We start from the raw sequence: 17244 nt of genomic DNA, 5'->3' as shown, positions 1-17244 counted from the left end.
GCCATCACCCGGCTCCAGGTGAACCGGCCGCTCGCAGGACCTGGATCCAGCACCACGACGATGTGCTTTAAGCATTCCTCTGGCCTTGGCGCCTTCAGCCTGCTAACTGGAGCTTCCTTCTTCCTTCCCTGCTGTCTCGGGGGGCTTTCCTTCCGGCTTGCTTGTCCCTGCTGCCGCCATCCCCCCACCTTCCGACCACGCGTGGCTGTCTTCTGAGGTGGGGGGATGTCAAGATTTGCTTTGGTCACTGTCAAGCTGTCGCTCTGGAGGGCACACGAGGGCCGGTAGGCCGCAGGCTGACGGCAAGGACTGTCCAAGATAGGGTCCCTGCCACTTGATGTGTTCCTCCCTGAGGGTCCGTGGAGGACAGCAGGGATGTTGGGGATCCGGTCACAGGATGCTCCTTCATTACTCTGATGATCCAAGACACTTTTAATTGGAGAGCTTGAGTCTTCAGGGCTCAGCGGCTTGTGGGTCAAAAACTTACATGTGAGTCTCTCAGCCAAGGGGATGAACTCCTCTTCGTCCTCACTTCCACTGCTCAGTACCGGGACTGGCTCTGTGTGTGGGAGCGCCTCCTCTGTGTCTGGGCCAGGGGATGGACCTATCGGCTCTGGTGATGGCGGACAGGAGCCCTCGGAATCTGAATTGACAACCACTATGACCTTCTCCTGCCTCTTCTTGGTTGAAAATGATTCCTTCTTCAGAAAGGCGAATGTGGGTAACTCTTCGGATTCACTCCCACTGGATTCCAGCGACAGTGGTGACTTCTTTAGAGCCATCAACACGTGCTATTTGAATGAATTCCCTACAAGGGAAAAGAGAGAGGTGACAGAGACTGCAGCATCCAATTCGGTACACTAGATAGAGCCAAGCTTTATAAAATATGAGCACAGGAAGAGGACATCCCCACCATATCCTGTCTGGAACCCCGAACAGCAACATCTGTGGTCTAACAGGAACCTTCCTCAAATCTTTTCTGTCTAGGCAAAGTTTAAATAAAGTAAGGGGGCCGGTGCTGCGGTATAGCAGATAGAGCCATCACCTGCAGTGCTAGCATCCCATTGGGTGCTGGTTCAAGTCCCGGCTGCTCCACTTCCGACTCAGCTCTCTGTTGTGGCCTGGGAAAGCAGTAGAAGATGGCCCAAGTGCTTGGGCCCCTAAACCTGCGTGGGAGACCCAGAAGAAGCTCCTAGCTTCAAATCAGCCTAGCTTTGGCTGTGCTGCCATTTGGGGAGTGGACCAGCGGATAGAGGACCTCTCTCTCTCTCTCTCTCTCTGTAACTCTGCCTTTCAAATAAATAAATAAATCTTTAAAAAAAAAGTAGGGACAATATTATAATTTTCACTGGATAGTAACAACACTCATCACCACCCTCTTGACCTCTCCATTTGAAATGGTGCTGTGGCCTAGCAGTTTAAGCTGTTATCTGCAGTGTCAGCATCCCATGTGGCTGCTGGTTGGAGTCCCAGCTGCTCCACTTCCGATCCAGCTCTCTCCTATGGCCTGGGAAAGCAGCGGAGGATGGCCCAAGTCCTTGGGCCCCTGCGCCTGCATGGGAGACCCAGAAAAAGCTCCAGGCTCCTGGCTTCAGATCAGCCTGGCTCTGGCTGTTGCAGCCATTTGGCGAGTGAACCAGCAGATGGAAGACTTCTCTGCTTCTGCCTCTCTGTAACTGTACTTCTCAAATAAATAAATAAATCTTTTAAAAAAAGTTCACCCTTTTTAAGTGTACCGCCCAACAGTTTTAATATATTTAGTGTTGTGCAACTATCACTGCTAATGCTAATGACTTCAGAAGTCATTTAGCAATCATTGTCCATTCTCCCCCCAGCCCCTGGCAACCACAGATTTACCATGTCTCTATGGGTCTGCCCATTCTGGATACTGCGTATACAGAGGAATCACACACTATGTGGCTCTTTCCCTTTTATGTTTGGGAGTTTCATCTGTGTCACAGTATGGGCCAGTACTTTATTGCTTTCCATGGCTGAATATTCCAACGTGTGGCTCTGCCACATTTTGCTTATGCATCACTTAAGGGACGTCCGGTTTGTTTCTATTTTTGGTGACTATGAATAACGCGGTTATGAACATCGAGGTACAAGTTTTTATGTGGGCATATTTTCAATTCTCTTGCATATAAACTGAGGACTGGACTAGCTGGGTCATATGCAAGCCTCCTTTCTCAAAAAACTTACTGACCCTGGGTGAGCCAGCTAATCCTCGGCCTGTTTCTCCCCTGGTAAAGTAGGGACAGCAATACCGCCTTTGCAGGGCCGTGGGAATTAACGCATTACCGCGCTTAGGACGGTGTCTGGCACAGTTCTCCAGCTACTTTAAAGACGAGGGAGGGGGTCTCATCCGTGTCCCGCAGCGGGATCTCAGTTGACGCCTGCAAAATGAGCCACTCGGACAAGCAGACCCCTGCCCGGCACGCTCCGCGCCTCCCAGGTCAGCCGTCAGGGCGGAGGACCCCGACGCCCTGGCCACCAAGCTGCCGCGCGGCGGTGCTCTGGAAGACAGCCTTGGCCGGTGAAGTCCGACACCCCGGACGCTCACCTGTACCTTCTCGCGCCACTCGTTCAACTGCCGCACCGGACCCGGAAGTAGATCTCCCGGTAGCGGAAGCAGCCTTCCGAGACCGGAAGCGATTGTAAGGCAAACATGGCGGCGGCGGCGCTGGCCCTGAGGACGCGGGCGGCCGGTAATGGGACATCGTAGTCGTTGCGGAGCGATCTGGCAGGGGGCCGGGAGGTGGCAGGCAGCCCCCGCGGAGGTCCCCGGGTGCGGGATTGGGGAGTTCTGTGGCGCACGCCCGGTTGGAGTGGCGGCTGTGGCCGGTCACGTGCCGTATCCTGGGCGGAGCCGCGGGCTCCGGGAATAGCTGGGGAGCCTTCGGCCCTCCCCTGCGTGTGGATTTCTGGCTTCTCTGGCGGTTGGTGACGTGAGCACGCAGCATTGCCTCGCTGGGCTTGCGTGAATCCCTTCATGTGTAAGAAGGAGCAGTAATATTGACACGTTGGACTTTAGAACGTTCATCTGTGCATTCAACATGTTGAGATCTAATTTGGTGCCGGACACCGGTGGGTGTTCGAAGTACCAGTGGAAAACGTGAAGACATGGTCTCCACCCTCCCGAGGGCCCTTTCTAGTTTTCATTTTTTATTTATTATAAAAAATAATAAAAAAATTTATTATAAAAAAGCATACATATATATGACAGTTGTAAATTGTGATCGGTGCTAAGAAAAGAACGTGTTTGTGTGTGTGTTTTACATTGGTCAGGAAGGCCCTAGCAGCTGATAACACCTAAAGACCTAAAAGGCCGAGACCTGTGGGAACCAGAGAATGACTTGATCCAGCTTTACATATTTGTTAAAATTTATTTTTATTTATTTGGAAAGAGTTGACAGAGAGAGAGAGATCTCCCATCCACTGGTTCACTCCACAGATGGCCACAATGGCCAGGGCTGAGCCAGGCCGAAGCCAGGAGTCTGGGTGGCAAGGGCCCAAACACCTGGACCACCCTCCGCTGCTTTCCTAGGCCATTAGCAGGGAGCTGGATCAGATGTGGAGCAGTTGGGACACAAATGGCACCCATATAGGATGCAGGCATTGCAGGTGGCAGCTTTACCCACTTGGACACAACACTGGCCCCCAGTTTCACATTCTGAGAAACTATTGTGTTTATGTAACTAAGGGAGTTTTGGTAGAAATGAGGAAACCAGATGGGAAGCTGTCATATGAACCCTGATGAGAGATGATTTAGCCAAGATGGTGGTGGCCCTGAACTTGGAGGAAATGAGTGGACTTGAGATCTCTTTTGGAGATAGGCTCCACCAGAGGTTGCCGGTGCACTGGATCTGTGGAGGAAGCACAGGAAAGATGCCTGCAGGGTCTCTGAGCAGCTGGGTAGATTGTGGAATGATTTATGTTGAGGAAGAGGATGGGGAGTACGGGTTAAGAGCGAAGATTTGTGAATGAGATCATATAGAAAAAGCAAAAGGTCAGTTCCCAAGTTAAGTAAATGAATGGATGTTTAAAGGTTTTTTTTTCTTATGATTTATTTTATTTATTTGAAAGGCAGAGCTACAGGAAGAAAGAGATCTTCTATCCGCTGGTTCACTCCCCAAATGGCTGCCACGACCAGGTCTGGGCCAGGCCGAAGCAAGCAGCCAGGAGCTTCTTCCTAGTCTCCCACATGGGTGCAAGGGCCCAAGCACTTGGGCCATCTTCTGCTGTTTTCCCAGGCACGTTAGCCGGGAGCTGGATCAGAAGTGGAACAGCCAGGACTTGAACTGGCACCCATATGAGATACTGGCGTCTCAGGCGGTGGCTTTAGCGGCTTCTCCACAGTGCCGGTCCCTGTGCTAGGCCTTTAGCATGCTGTCTCTGGTCCTTTGCCCCAGCTCATCTCTTCTCATGAAAACTGCAGAAACATAGGCTTTGGGAACTGAATTTACATGCACCACAGATCTACAAGGCCTCTCTAAGACGCTGTCCTGGTCCTTAAACCATGACTGTCTCAGCAGACCTGGGGCAAGGCCTGCCAGCTGGTCATGCAGCAAGGGCTTCCATCTGAGTTACAATGAACTTTAGTTCACTTTCTTTCTTTAAAATAAATGCCACTGAACACTTTGGAACGAGTCTAGAGAGGTGAGATTAACAAGGACATTGTGTTGGTCTTGGTTGGATCTCTGATAGACTTTTTTTTTTTTTTTTTTTTAATTTGTTTATTTGAAAGGCAGAGGAGAGACAGAGCTTCCACCCTCTGGTTCACGCCCCAAGTGCCCGCAACAGCTGATGACGGGCCACACTGGAACCAGGAGCCAGGATTTCCACCCAGGGCTCCTACATGGGTGGCAGAAACTCAAGTGCTTGGGCCTTCGTGTGCTTTCCGGACGCACTGGCGGGATGCTGGATGGGAAGTGGAGGAGCCGGACTTGATGCCGGCGGTTCTAATAAGGGATGCAGGCGTCCTAAGTGCAGCTTTACCCACTGTACCACAACCGCTACCACTTGATGGACTTTGGGAAGAAAGGGTGTAGCCTTTGAAACAGCTGGGAGCCACCCCCGGACCCAGTGCGCTTTAAATAGCCAATCCATTTGGGAGATGAGTGGATAGGAAAGGCAGTGGTGGTGAGGCTGAGGCGGAGCCCCTCTCCGGTGTGACCTGGGGCAGTGAGGCTGCGAGGCAGGCAGCAGCGCCGTGTCCCCTCGCTGGCCTCTCCCGCCACTGTGGTTTTCTCTCCTCAGCAAGACTGAACGGGTCAGGGCCCAGAGCACATGATGTTTGCTCGCGTTTCCATTTCACTGCCCCCACCCCCCTCACGCAGCACGGATGGCCTGCACAGGAAGGAATGAGTTGACCTCTGCCTTGAGAAAAGCCCAAGGCCTTCCCGCACACTCAGGGAGTATTTCTGTTCTCCTCACACGTCTGTCTCGGCTCCCCGCCGACTGTCTCGGCTCCCCACCACCTCCCAGCTTAGCAATTGGTCCGCTGAGGCCTAGGAAAGGTCCCGGAGAGCCTCCCTGAGCAAAGTTTCTGTTTCCTCTGCAGCTGCAGCTCTGCTGAGCCCCTCACCGGCTGCCGCGCTCGCTGTCAGATACGCATCCAAGAAGACAGGCGGCAGCTCTAAAAACCTCGGTGGCAAGGCACCAGGCAAGCGCTTTGGCATCAAGAAGCTGGAAGGTGAGGCTGTGTCTTGGCTTCTGTTCCCAGCTGCACCTGAGCCTGGGAAGCCCCCAGGGTGTCGAGTCCTGTCCTCTCCTCTCAGCTCACCGCACCATGCAGATTCAAGGGGCACAGAAGACCTGAGGAGGCGTGCGCATGTGCGGCCCTCAGCCATGCAACCAGAGGAGACTGGTGGGCGGGGGCTGGGCGCTGCCGTGTCGGACCGCCTGGGAGCAGTCGGGACGGGGGCAGGCTGCGAGGCTGGTGCGCAGCATTTGGGCTGTCTGCTTTCTGGGCAGTGGACCGTGCTGCTGTGGTCACCGGGGCCGAGAGTCAGCACACTTGGGGCTTCTCTTCCAGGTCACTACGTGCATGCTGGCAACATCCTTGGGACTCAGCGCCAGTTCCGCTGGCACCCAGGCGCCCACGTGAGTTGCTCTGTGGCTCCCCAGTTTTCCTAAGACCTCCTCTGCCTGCCCCTAAACACAGGAATAACAGTGGCAGTTGCCTTTGTTGTATGTAAGCATTGTGTTGATTCCTCTGCCTACTTACCTCATTTCTCATTCCCGTGTGCCTCAGAAGTGGGTATCATCTCCATTTTACAACATGGTGACATTTCAGAGACCTGAAGAGTGACAGGGCCCAAGTAACAGCTAGGATTTACCCAACGTTACATCCTGTGTCTCATTTTCTCCTGGATGGGAAATAGAAATGGGTACTATTATGTGATGTGCAGAGGCTGGTGCTGTGGTGTAGTGGGTAAGGCTGCTGCCTGTGATGCCGCCATCTCATAGGTACCAGTTGGAGTCCCAGCTGCTCCACTTCCGTTCCAGCTCCCTGCTGATGGGCCTGGGAAAGCAGCAGAAGGTGGCTCAAGTGCTCGGGCCCCTGCACCCACATGACAGACCCAGAACAAGCTCCTGGCTCCTGGCTCCTGGCTCCTGGCTCCTGGCTTCTGACCGGCCCAGCTCTGGCTGTTGTGGCCATTTAGGGAGTGAACCAGTAGATGGAATATTTTTCTCTGTCTCTGAGTTTCAAATAAATAAATAAATACATGTTTAAGAAAAACTATAATGTGCAGAGCAGCTGGAGCAGCCTGAGGGCTGAGAGCTGGAGCAGTCTTCTGAAGATGCTCCTGTGGACGTTGTATGTTTTTATTAGTCTATTTGATAAAGTAGACATTTCTCTTTTTATGACTCCTTTTGAGAAAGGAATTTTCAATTATACTTGAATCAAATTCAATAAATATTTCTTCCTGTAACTACGACGCATAGCACGGTGCTGTGGGGGCTTCCTGTCCACCCTGATACAGCGTCAGCCTGGTGTTCTTGTTTCTTTCTAAGCCTCAGTTTTTGGAGGCCAGGGTGCCTAGTGATTGAAGATTTTTTTGAGTCTAGGGAAACTGATTTCAGTGTATTCATTTTTTCCTTATTTCTGAAAATTCTTCTTTTGCATAAACTTATTAGATGGTTGAGAGATAACTTGAATTGGATAAAATAGAACTCAGTATGTGCCAGAAATCAGGTCCCACCAGGCAGAGGGTTCCGTTTCAGCAAGTTGGGATTACTTTATGAGGTGGGACAGTTCTTTGTTAGGACAAAATGACAGAACTGTACTATCTGCTTCACGTAGTTTATTTTTTAAAAGATTTATTTATTTGAAAGGCAGAGTGACAGAGAACCTTCTATCTTTCTGCTGGTTCACTCCCCGGATGGCCAGAACAGCCAGGGCTGGGCCAAGGCAAAGCCAGGAACCTAGAACTCCATTCAGGTCTCACACATGGGTGGCAGGGCTCAGGTATTTGGGCCATTATTCACAGTCTTCCTAGGTGCATTTGCAAAATGCCGGAACGGAAGTGAAGCAGCTGAGATTTGAACCAGAGTCTGATACGGGATGCCTGCATTGTAAGTGGTAGCTTAACCACTGCACCGCAGCACCAGCCCCCTGCTTCACATATTTTATTTATTTTTCTTCAGGATTTATTTATTTATTTGAGAGGTAGAGTTACAGACAGAGAGAGAGAGACAGAAAGATTTTCCATTCACTGGTTCACTCTCCAAGTGGCTGCAATGGCTGGGGCTGGGCTGATATCTGAAGCCAGGAGCCAGCAGCTTCTTCCGGGTCTCCCACACGGGTGCAGGGGCCCAAGCACTTGGGCCATCTTCCACTGCTTTCCCAGGGCATAGCAGAGAGCTGGATCGGAAGAGGAGCAGCCTGGACTTGAACCAGCACCCACATGGGATGTTGGCACCACAGGCAGAGGCTTAGCCTACTGCACCATAGTGCTGGCCTGCACGTATTTTAAAGATTTGTTTAGTTTCCTTTATAGTTATTTCTCCCCTCACCCCTTTTTGGTAATTTTACTAGACACAAAAAAGTTGTTAGTAATCTGTAATTATTTCAAAGATATTAATTTGGATGTGAATTGGTTATATATGTAGTAGCTTTTATCTTCTACAACTTGAAAGATATTAGATGTATAGCTTTAACTCTTGACATGTGCTAAAATAACAGCAGCAGTAAAAGCTAAAGTTCTGAACTAGGTGGTATTCTTTCGGTTAACAGCCAAACATGCTAGCCACCTGCACCAGAGAGAGGCAGGGCTAGGTGGTATTTTAAAAAGCTCTCTATGATTGTTAACTCATTTAAACCTCAAGATGACCCTATAAAGTAGTTAATATAGTTTTTAAAATATTTATTAATTAATTAATTTGAAAGGCAGAGTTAGAGAGAGGGAGAGACAAGAGATTTTCATGTGCTGGTTCACTCCTGAAATGGTTACAACAGTCACAGCTAGGTCAGGCTGAAGCCAGGAGCTAGGAACTCCATCCAGGTCTTCCACACACGGGTGCAGGGGCCCAAAGACTTGGACCATCATCCGCTGCTTTCCCAGGTGCATCAGCAGGGAGCTGGGTGGAAGTGAAGCATTTTAATTGGAGAGACATAAAATAGTGCTGGACGGCCTGGGTGAAAATTGCCACAGATCCAAACTCAAGTTCTAAAAGCAGAAAACTGAAATATGTAGAGTTTAAAGACTGCATATAAGGGGACTGGTGTTATGACATAGCAGGTAAGACCAGCAGCTGCAATGCCAGCATCCCATATGGGTGCCGGTTGATGTCCTGGCTGCTCCACTTCCAATCCAGCTCCCTGCTGATGGCCAGGGAAAAGCAGCAGCAGATGTCCCAAGTGCTTGGCCCCTGCTGCCCACATGGAAGACCTGGAAGAAACTCCTGACTCGTGGCTTCTGCCTGACTCAGCCTCAGCTGTTGTGGCCATGTGGAGAGCAAACCAGTGGACAGAAAATCTCTCTCTGTCTCTCCTCTCTCTGTAACTCTGACTTTCAAACACATTTTTAAAAAATCTAAAAAACAGAAACCACATATACAATGCACATTGACTTGACCGCTTCAGTCATGTGAAAACAGGGTTGGAAACAGTCCCTGTTTCACAAGGTAAGGATTAAATGGGTTAGCGTATATAAAAGGGCTTGCAACAGTGCTTATATGTGGTAAGCACACATGGTAATACTCATACAGGTATTAGCTAATGTCATTTTATTGGCATATGTATTATTCATATAACTTTCATCTATGCTTTTAAAAAAAAAAAGATTTATTTATTTGAGAGTCAGAGTTACAGACAGAGGGAGAGTCAGAGAGAGGTCTTCCATCCACTGGTTCACTCCCTAAATGACCACAATGGCTGGAGCTGGGCCAATCTGAAGTTAGGAGCCAGGAGCTTCTTCCAGGTCTCCTATGCGAGTGTCATTGGCCCAGCACTTGGCCATCTTCCATTGCTTTCCTAGGCCATTAGCAGAGAGTTGGATTAGAAGTAGAGCAGCCGGGACTAGAACCAGCGCTCATATGGAATGCTGATGCCACAGGTTGAGGCTTAACCTACTATGCCACAGCACTGACCCCAATCTGTGCTTTCTATGGGACCTAAACTTTATGTAAATGCAAATGTATACCAAACTAGTGTTTAATATGACAGTTCTAGTGTGTTTCAAATTTTTCTTCTTCTTTTTTTTTTTTCTTGAGAGAGAAAGCATGCTCTCATCCACTATTTGCTCCCCAGATACCCAGAACCTGTGGGCCTGAAGCCAGGAGTGGGCAGTTTAGCACTGCGTGATCCTGGGCAAGTTACTGTATTTCCCTGTGCCTCAGTGATTTCATTTGCAAAATAGGGACAGCATGAACTACTTCAGGGGGCGGCATCATGGTGCAGCGGGTTAGGCCACCACCTGCGCTGCTGGTACTCCTTATGAGCGCTGGTCTCTGGTTGATCCAGCTCTTCGGTGTGGGTGACAGGAACCCAGTTACTTGAGCTCTCACTGCTGCCTCCCAGGCTCTGCCCTGGCGGGAGAATGCAATGCGGAGCCAGAGGAGGGCATCGCACCCAGGCTTTCGGAGAGGGATGCGAGCTTCCTGACTGGCAGCTTAATTGCCAGGCCGCTGCCCATCCCTAGTTTTAATGTTCTAAGTCTACATAAAGTAAGCGCCAGAGGCAGTGATTGAGGCTATCTTCCTGGGCCTGGTTTTCTTTTTTTTTTAAAGATTTTATTTATTTATCTGAGAGGTAGAGAGAAAGGTCTTCCATCCACTGGGTCACTCCCCATCACTCCTGATGTGGCTCTGAGTCAAGCATCACAGTGGTCCCTGGCAGCGAAGAGAAATGAACCCATTATGTTTTGGCCTTAAAATTCTTCTTTGAAATTTCAAACGTGTGAACTTTTTATTCTTCCAAAGAATTGTAATCCTCCCCACACCGAAGTCTGGAGATTGGGGGTGCGCGCTCAGGGAGGCTCTGGGAGGCGTGCCCGGAAGTTGTTGTGTGTGTGCCACATTTCAGTTCCGATCCGTGGGGTTGGTTTTCACATGTCCAGCCGCAACCAGAGCTGAGCCGATCTGAAACCAGGAGCCAGAAGCTTCTTTGGGTCTCCCATGCAGGTGCGAGGACCCAAGCACTTGGGCCATCTTCCACTGCTTTCCCAGGCCATAAGCAGAGATCAGCAATGGAGCAGCTGGGACGTGAACTGGTGCCCACATGGGATGCCGGTGCCACAGGCAGAGCCTTACCCTCCTACACCACAGCGCTGGTCGGGCCTGGTTTTGAAGCTTTTGACTGGCTGCATAGACATGGCTGCCGGCATCAGCCCTCTGGGACTGAGCAGACACCCGGACAAGGAAGTGCCAGGCAGTGGGAAAGGGAACCTGAGATGGAGCCCTCTGAACCGCACCCCCCGGTCCAGGGCGAGTCTATGGGAGACTCTGTTGTGAAGCCCCGTGGTGGCCCACCCGGCTCCCCATCAGCTGACGGACGGGGTCTGTGTGTTGCAGGTGGGGCTGGGGAAGAGGAAGTGCCTGTACGCGTTGGAGGAAGGGATAGTGCGCTACACCAAGGAGGTCTACGTGCCCAACCCCAGCAACTCGGAGGCCGTGGATCTGGTCACCAGGCTGCCCAGGGGGGCTGTGCTCTATAAGACTTTTGTCCATGTGGTTCCTGCCAAGCCTGAGGGCACCTTTAAACTGGTAGCCATGCTTTGAAGTCTGGCCGAGGCCACTGGACAGAGACTGAAGCTCAGGTGACAAGGCAACAGCAGAAGGCAACAGCTGGGGTGACTACAAAGGCTCCCCGGAAGAGGCCTGCCAGCTGGTGACTGAAACCCTTCGGGGCAGAGATAGAGTGAGCTGGAGTCGTGGCCTGCAAGCTTGAAATAAACCCTGAAGGAGCTGTTTGTGCTGTGTGGTCCTTACCCGTGTTCTCTGTGCCACGCCAAGGGGGGAGCCGGGAATGGGGCCGTCGGCAGATGGAAGAGGGCGCTTTGATGTGCAGAAGACTTGCTTTGGTTCCGTCTCCCAAAGGGGAAGGGAGAGATCTTGTGCCTGGGGGAGTCACTGCCCCATACCCTCTTGTATCCCAAGGCGTCCAGGGACGGGGCCCTGGGTAGGAGCAGCAGAGGGAGTGATGTAATTGTGTTCCTGTCTCCTAGAGCCACACGCAGAGAGCAGGGCTTGTAGCCCCAGGGGTGGCCACATGGGAGACCTTTCCCTGCCTATGTGGGTCCGGGACAGGGAGGGCTTGTGGGATGCCCAAGAGACCCTCTTAGCCTTGATCGGCCCCATCTGCCCCTGAGTACCAAGGGCGAGAGAGGATAGGTTACAGATGGCTTCTTCCTGCCCACCTGAAAATTTGGACACAACAAGCCCGTGTACTTCTGTGGTTCTTGGTTTATCTCAAACCATTAACAGCAACGAAGAATCTGGCTTCTGGTTTACTCAGTGAGGGACTGGGGCGGGCTGGGGACAGGCCTTCGCTGGCAGCTCAGCCGAGACCTGAGTGGTTGGGCAGGAAGGTGGTCTCCGCGGGGGAAGATGGCAGTTCCTGGCTCTTGGAGGTAGGTGGTGACTGCAGCCCAGAGAGGGGCTTACAGAGGCCAGGGGCTTCCTTCCAAGGGGTCTGTTGAGGCAGGGGCTCCAGGGACCCAGCACAGAGAAGCCCCTCAGTTCCACGGTTCTGCCTCGTTCTCTCGGCATGATCCCGGATTCCCCACCTGCAGCTGACCTGGGGCTGGTAGGGGTTCATTCTGAAGCCCTGTGCGGGGTACCAGGCACCAAGGCCCAGCTGGGCCAGTCCTTAGGCAGGGAAGGGGGTAGAGGCTGACCCCACAGACTCAGCGCTGTCCCAGCCACAGGGGGAAATGGCAAGGGGCGGGGTTGGCGGTTGCCCTCCTACACAGTGGTGTTCCCCAGGGCAGGGAAGGTGGCCACTTCCTGGGATGGGTGCACAGAGCCACAGCTGGGCGACGGTGCAGGCAGTGGCCCCACGGCCTCCTCGTAGCTTGGTGGCAGCTGGAAGGATGGGAGAAAAGGTGTTAGCCATTCCCTGTCTTCCCGCCAGAGACACGCAGGCCCTCTGCTATTCTCTGCGTCGTCTCCCGCAGTGACCAGTCCTTCTTTTCAAAGAAGACCCGAGAGCTGTGGCTTATGGAGACCCCTCTGCAGGAGCCCATCCTGAGTCTCTGGGCTGGGGCCTGCCATCCTCCCCTCTACACAGAGAGGTGGGGTGGGCCCCAGGCAAAGACTGAAGTCCTCCACCAGTGGCCTTTCCCTTGTCCTGACCCCAGGAGCTCAAATTGGGCCTTGTGGGTAACAGTGTGGCAAGGCTCCACCCTGCAGGCACGGGGCCGGGAGCGCTGACCGCTCACCTCTCTGCAGGCCCAGAGCCCGAAGCGCTGTGCAATCAGCTGGTGGATCTGCTGCTGCCGGTCCTTCTTTCGAACACTCTCGTAGCTGGGTAGCCGAGCTGGCTGCCACAGGGGCATCTGATGGCTCCTGGTCAGTCCCACGCAGAACACTTCATCCCCCTGGGGATGGCCCTGTGACCAAGAAAAGCCAGGGGAGCCAGGGGCACAGGCTTCCATGCGACTTCGCTGCCACAGAGCGAGCCTCAGACATGGGATGCCATGCGCCTCTTCTAGAAGCCTCCAGCACCCCCCCCCTTCTTTGCTCTGCATTCTTTTTGGTCCCCTAAGCACACTGGGCCCCTTGCCTGGCCTCAGGACCCCAGCACACACCTCTTCCCACACCCGCAGGGACAGCAGCACAGGTTCCTTTCTCACCTGCACTCCCTGGGACACTCGGCTCCTTTCCACCGGCTGGACCTCGGGGGTGGGGCATCGTGTGGTGCTGAAGCAGGGAGGGGGCCAGGCCTGGGGGTCATGAAGGTCAACTCTGGGTGAAGCTCAGGAGTGTGGGTCGGTGGGCAAGGGAGCAGAGCCCAACCCTTCCTTCGCCCCATGCTCCTCTGCCCCGTCCCACTAGTCCACTCCACCAAGTCCAAGGTACAAAGCTCAGACCCTTGGCGTTTGCGAAATGCACTGGGGTGTAGAGACTCCAGTCCTCTCCAGCCACTGGCTCATTGTCTCAGGATCTGGCAGCCGGCTTCAGTGGCCATTGGAGGGAGAGTCAGAGACCTCCTCCTGTCCCCCCACCCTCCCTCCTGCATCATGCCGAGTTGGAGAGTCAGGGCCTGGGGGACTGCAGCTCAGCAGGTTTCTCTATAGGAAGTTTTATGGTGCCCTGGCCCCTACAGGACTGATGGTGCTGAAGTTGGGGCTCTGGGTTCTCCCCGTGGGAGCTGGAGTGCTAGGGGAAGACCGCTGTCAGGGAGGGGCCTGGCCAGGATGTTATTAACCCTACCCACACTGCCGCCCTGACCCCGAAGGAACCAGGCTGGAGGGTGCCGGAGATTCAGGGGCCCCTCCCACACCGAGCTAGGCTTTTCCCAGGCCAGCGTGCAGGTGCTGAGGGGCATGAGGCAAAGGGTTGCTGGGCAGGGGTGCTCACGTAGCGGCTGGGACTCCGAAAGAAGTGGCAGGAGCAGAGGACCTGGCAGCACCGGAGGTCACGCTGGTACAGCAGCCGCAGCAGGATGGCCATGATGAACACGGTGGAGGAAACTGGCCCCCACCCAGGCACAGTTAGGGGAAGCCTGGGGCCGGCACGCGGCCCATCTCCCCATGCTGGAACTGCGCTCCGGCAGGTGGGGTGGCAGTGACCTGGCTGGGTCTCGTGGCAGCCTCAAGGGGCAGGGCAAGGTCTCCCTTTGCTGCTGCTTCAGCGTCCTGGGGCAGAGCTTTATGCGGGAGAGCAGAGCAGTTTCAGCCCCGAGTGGCGGGGCTAGGTGTAAGGGGGAGTTTACGAGGGCACAAAGTTAGGGAAGGAGAGGCCCCAAGAGCCTGGTCTCAACCTCCAGTGGCCGGCCCTGTCCTGCTGTGAAGGCCTGCCGTCCAGAGTCTGGCACAGATAGGAAGGGGACGTTAGGGACCGCAGGCTGACCACACACGGCTTTCTTCCCAAGTGGCTCGGGGAGGGACGTTGCTGGACGCGGCCGTGTAGGCGAGGCTGGGCTTCCGGCCTATGGTGAGGGGTCGGCGGTGGATAGGGCCCCACCCTGGGCATTCGGCAAGGCAGTGAGTACTCACCGGCGGCCGCGACTATGGCCAGGAGGCTGCTGTCCATGGTGATGTCTGCACACGCAGAGCAGTGGCACGGCGTGCCCAGACTGGGGCATGGGCTTTGAGGACAGCCAGCAGGGCCCCGGGGCTGGCCCTCCCCGCCCAGCACTCTGCCCAGAGGAAGAGCCTCCTTCAAGGCTGGGGCAGCTGTGAGCAGCTCTGCAGCTTCTCGGCCTCCTGCCCTTGCTTGTCCTGGTCAGCACCACGCATGACCTAGCGTCCCACGGATGGCACTGCCCTCAGTGCGCCCGGCAGCCGCGAGGGTCCCCCGTAACCTTCAGGAGAGGGGTTTGGCGGGAACAGGCTGGCTTCTGCTGCACCTGACGGACAGCCGAGGGAGCTCAGATCTCTGCACATCTCAGCCTCAGGTTCCCCTCCCACTCTGACCCTGCCCACCTCCACTTCCCATTGGCCCAGGTAACTGGGCTTTGCGTGCCAATTGGCTCTCCTCTGGTCTTGGCTCCCACCTCTGAAGAAGCGGTGGGGTCCATGGTTGCCCTGGAAACAGGGCACGCCGGGCCACACAGCACAAAAGCATCTGCCTGGGCCCTCCTCCCTTCAGAGCAATTATTGTGCAGCTCCCGGGGGCCTAGCCGGCCTGAGCTCACTCCCCGCCCCCACCCTGTGTCCTGACCGGCTTGAATCCTGCTGTTGACCTCAGGGGCCCTGCCAGGGAGGAGGATTTCAAAGGAGCCTCAAAAACCCAAGCCTGCAGGCTGAGCTAACTCTCCAGGAACTTGGTAGGGGAACACTGCCAGGAATTCAGGCAGGCAGCGCAGCTTTGCTCCCCCTTGCCTCAGAAATGGGGTGCGGCTGGAGGGGGGCACAGACTTCACCCCCAGGCCTGCCCTGAACCCTTCACGCGTCCTGAAGCCTGGTCCTGGGTCCTGCAGAGCTCCTAGGTCAGCCTGCAGCCGGAGCTCCAGGCGTGGGGCTGGATCCCCCTAGGTCTCATGCCTGCCTGGGAATTAGAATCACCTGGGGCTTTAAAACAGGCTGCCTCAGTCACTAACATGACCGCAGGTGACTGACTGTGATATAAAACCAGGACCGCCTGGAACAGGATGGAGGCCGGCAAGAGTCGAAACAGACTCATGTCCTGCCTAAATCAATCAAGTAAGACTCTGAAAACAGCCAAACCTAGTGGAGCCACAGCCTGGGGTCCCCCGCGGGCTGCTGTGTCAGAGGGGTCCACTGTTTACTGCCTGTGCGGTTATGGGTTCTTTGCATTGACCTGAATGTTGAGGTTGGGAAACAAAACAAAAAGTCAACATTCTAGAGAACCAGAGTCCTGTGTCCACTAAAATAGCAGCGAGAAAGAAGTCAGCGCCGTGGTCCCGGCACCCAAACGCCATCTCCTCTGAGTTCCTGCTCTCGCCCCCTGGCTGCCTGTCCGGAAGCCCGCAGGACAGAACGTAGCGGCCAGTGCTGGCTCCGGAGGCTGCCTCCTCCCTCTGAAGCCTGCCGTCACCACCAGCATTTCACCGCTCTAAGCCTCAGTTTCCCGATCTGCGAAATGAAGACAACCAAAGTGCCTGCCGGCCCGCAGGGCTGCAGAACCTTTTTTCTGCCAAGGGCCATGTGGATATTTATGACATCATATAAAAGGGCCATATAAAGCTGTCAACTCAAAAATTAGCCTGCTGTCCATTTATTGAATTTCAAGTTCCACCTGTGGTTGCCTTGGCAGGGCCAGGCATTCCTCCAGCCCTGCTGGGAGGGGTCAAAGGCTGCATACAAGGTCAGCACCCTGGCTAACAGAAGCCCCAGGAGCTGTCATTGGTGAGTCATGAGCGCCCTCTCCTGGCCACTAGGAAAAACGTTTAGAGGCAGGCGTCTGGCCTAACAGTTCCAATGCCTGGGTTTGAGTGCTGGCTCTGCTCCAGATCCCAGCTTCCTGCTGATACAGACCCGGGAGGCAGCAGGTGATGGCTAAAGCAGTTGGGTCTCTGCCACCCACGTGGGGGCCTGGGTTGAGTTCTGGGCTCCTGGCTTTGGCCTGATCTAGCTCTGGCCGTGCATGTGGGGAGTGAACCAGCAGACGGGAGACCTATCTCTGCCTTTCAAATAAGTGCCACTTAACTGAGCCCTCTGTCCTGAGGAGACACCTGGCTGACAGTGATGTCAGACTCTCACCGAGTCTCTGATGACAATGGGGGGAAGGAGTGGGGCTTGAGAAAGGGAGGGAAGACGGACAGACCTTTTAAACATGGCCCTCCCAGGTCCCAGAGCAGTGGCCAGGGACCCAACCACTGCTGCTTCTGTCCCCAGAGGGCCAAGCTCAGTGGTGACCAGCTGGGATTGCCTGTGTCCCTGGGGGTGCCCCACAAGGAGGGCTGGGCAGGAAAGCAGCACAGTGAGGGCTTCTAAGCTGAGCCTTGGCAATGCTGAAGACAGAAGCCAGCATCTGCTGCGGCCTGGCCGGTGGCAGGGGTGGACCTGCTAGGTCAGGGCTCTCAAGAACGAGGCTCGGGTCCCCCGTCTCACTGGCAGCAGAGGAAGTCAGTCCTGGGCCTGTGTGCCCCTCAGGAGGAGAGCGAGCTAA

The 17244-nt window shown here is 54.3% G+C and overlaps 3 protein-coding genes across 10 annotated transcripts in view; 1 reads left to right on the top strand and 2 right to left on the bottom strand.

Annotated features, from left to right (window-relative positions):
- Nucleotides 1-2649, bottom strand: part of EME1 (essential meiotic structure-specific endonuclease 1) — an 8874-nt gene extending 6225 nt beyond the window's left edge. Inside the window, exons 1-2 of one of the 4 annotated variants that reach the window (XM_062175767.1) lie at nucleotides 2564-2649; nucleotides 41-808 (exon numbers count right to left, since the gene is read on the bottom strand). In XM_062175767.1, coding sequence (XP_062031751.1) covers nucleotides 41-782 — 742 coding nt within the window. In that variant the 5' untranslated portion in view covers nucleotides 783-808; nucleotides 2564-2649. Of the gene's footprint in view, nucleotides 1-40; nucleotides 809-2267; nucleotides 2484-2563 lie in introns of those variants that run through there. The other 3 variants (XM_062175770.1, XM_062175769.1, XM_062175768.1) reach the window with 3 other exon arrangements.
- Nucleotides 2649-11448, top strand: MRPL27 (mitochondrial ribosomal protein L27). 4 transcript variants are annotated; one of them, XM_062175778.1, is made up of 4 exons: nucleotides 2649-2708; nucleotides 5564-5695; nucleotides 6038-6105; nucleotides 11020-11447. In XM_062175778.1, exons 1-4 carry the CDS (start codon nucleotides 2669-2671, stop codon nucleotides 11224-11226), a joined length of 447 nt encoding a protein of 148 aa, XP_062031762.1. In that variant the 5' UTR covers nucleotides 2649-2668; the 3' UTR covers nucleotides 11227-11447. The 4 variants fall into 4 exon arrangements, with proteins under 4 accessions (XP_062031762.1, XP_062031760.1, XP_062031758.1 ...); XM_062175776.1 differs by lacking the exon at nucleotides 11020-11447 and adding an exon at nucleotides 10630-11004; XM_062175774.1 differs by lacking the exons at nucleotides 2649-2708; nucleotides 11020-11447 and adding exons at nucleotides 4730-4849; nucleotides 10630-11007.
- On the bottom strand, nucleotides 11411-17244 carry LOC133747358 (uncharacterized). 2 transcript variants are annotated; one of them, XM_062175773.1, is made up of 5 exons: nucleotides 14667-17244; nucleotides 14029-14141; nucleotides 13302-13391; nucleotides 12888-13058; nucleotides 11411-12531 (listed from the first exon to the last, which is right to left on the bottom strand). In XM_062175773.1, the coding sequence occupies exons 1-5, from the start codon at nucleotides 14701-14703 to the stop codon at nucleotides 12412-12414; spliced, it is 531 nt and encodes a 176-aa protein (XP_062031757.1). In that variant the 5' UTR covers nucleotides 14704-17244; the 3' UTR covers nucleotides 11411-12411. The 2 variants fall into 2 exon arrangements, with proteins under 2 accessions (XP_062031757.1, XP_062031756.1); XM_062175772.1 differs by having other exon boundaries at nucleotides 12888-13391.

Source organism: Lepus europaeus, chromosome 18 (genome assembly GCF_033115175.1).
Source record: "Lepus europaeus isolate LE1 chromosome 18, mLepTim1.pri, whole genome shotgun sequence".
Classification (NCBI taxonomy): domain Eukaryota; kingdom Metazoa; phylum Chordata; class Mammalia; order Lagomorpha; family Leporidae; genus Lepus; species Lepus europaeus.
Note: the sequence above shows the minus strand (reverse complement) of the source record. Positions and strands in the feature narration are given on the sequence as shown.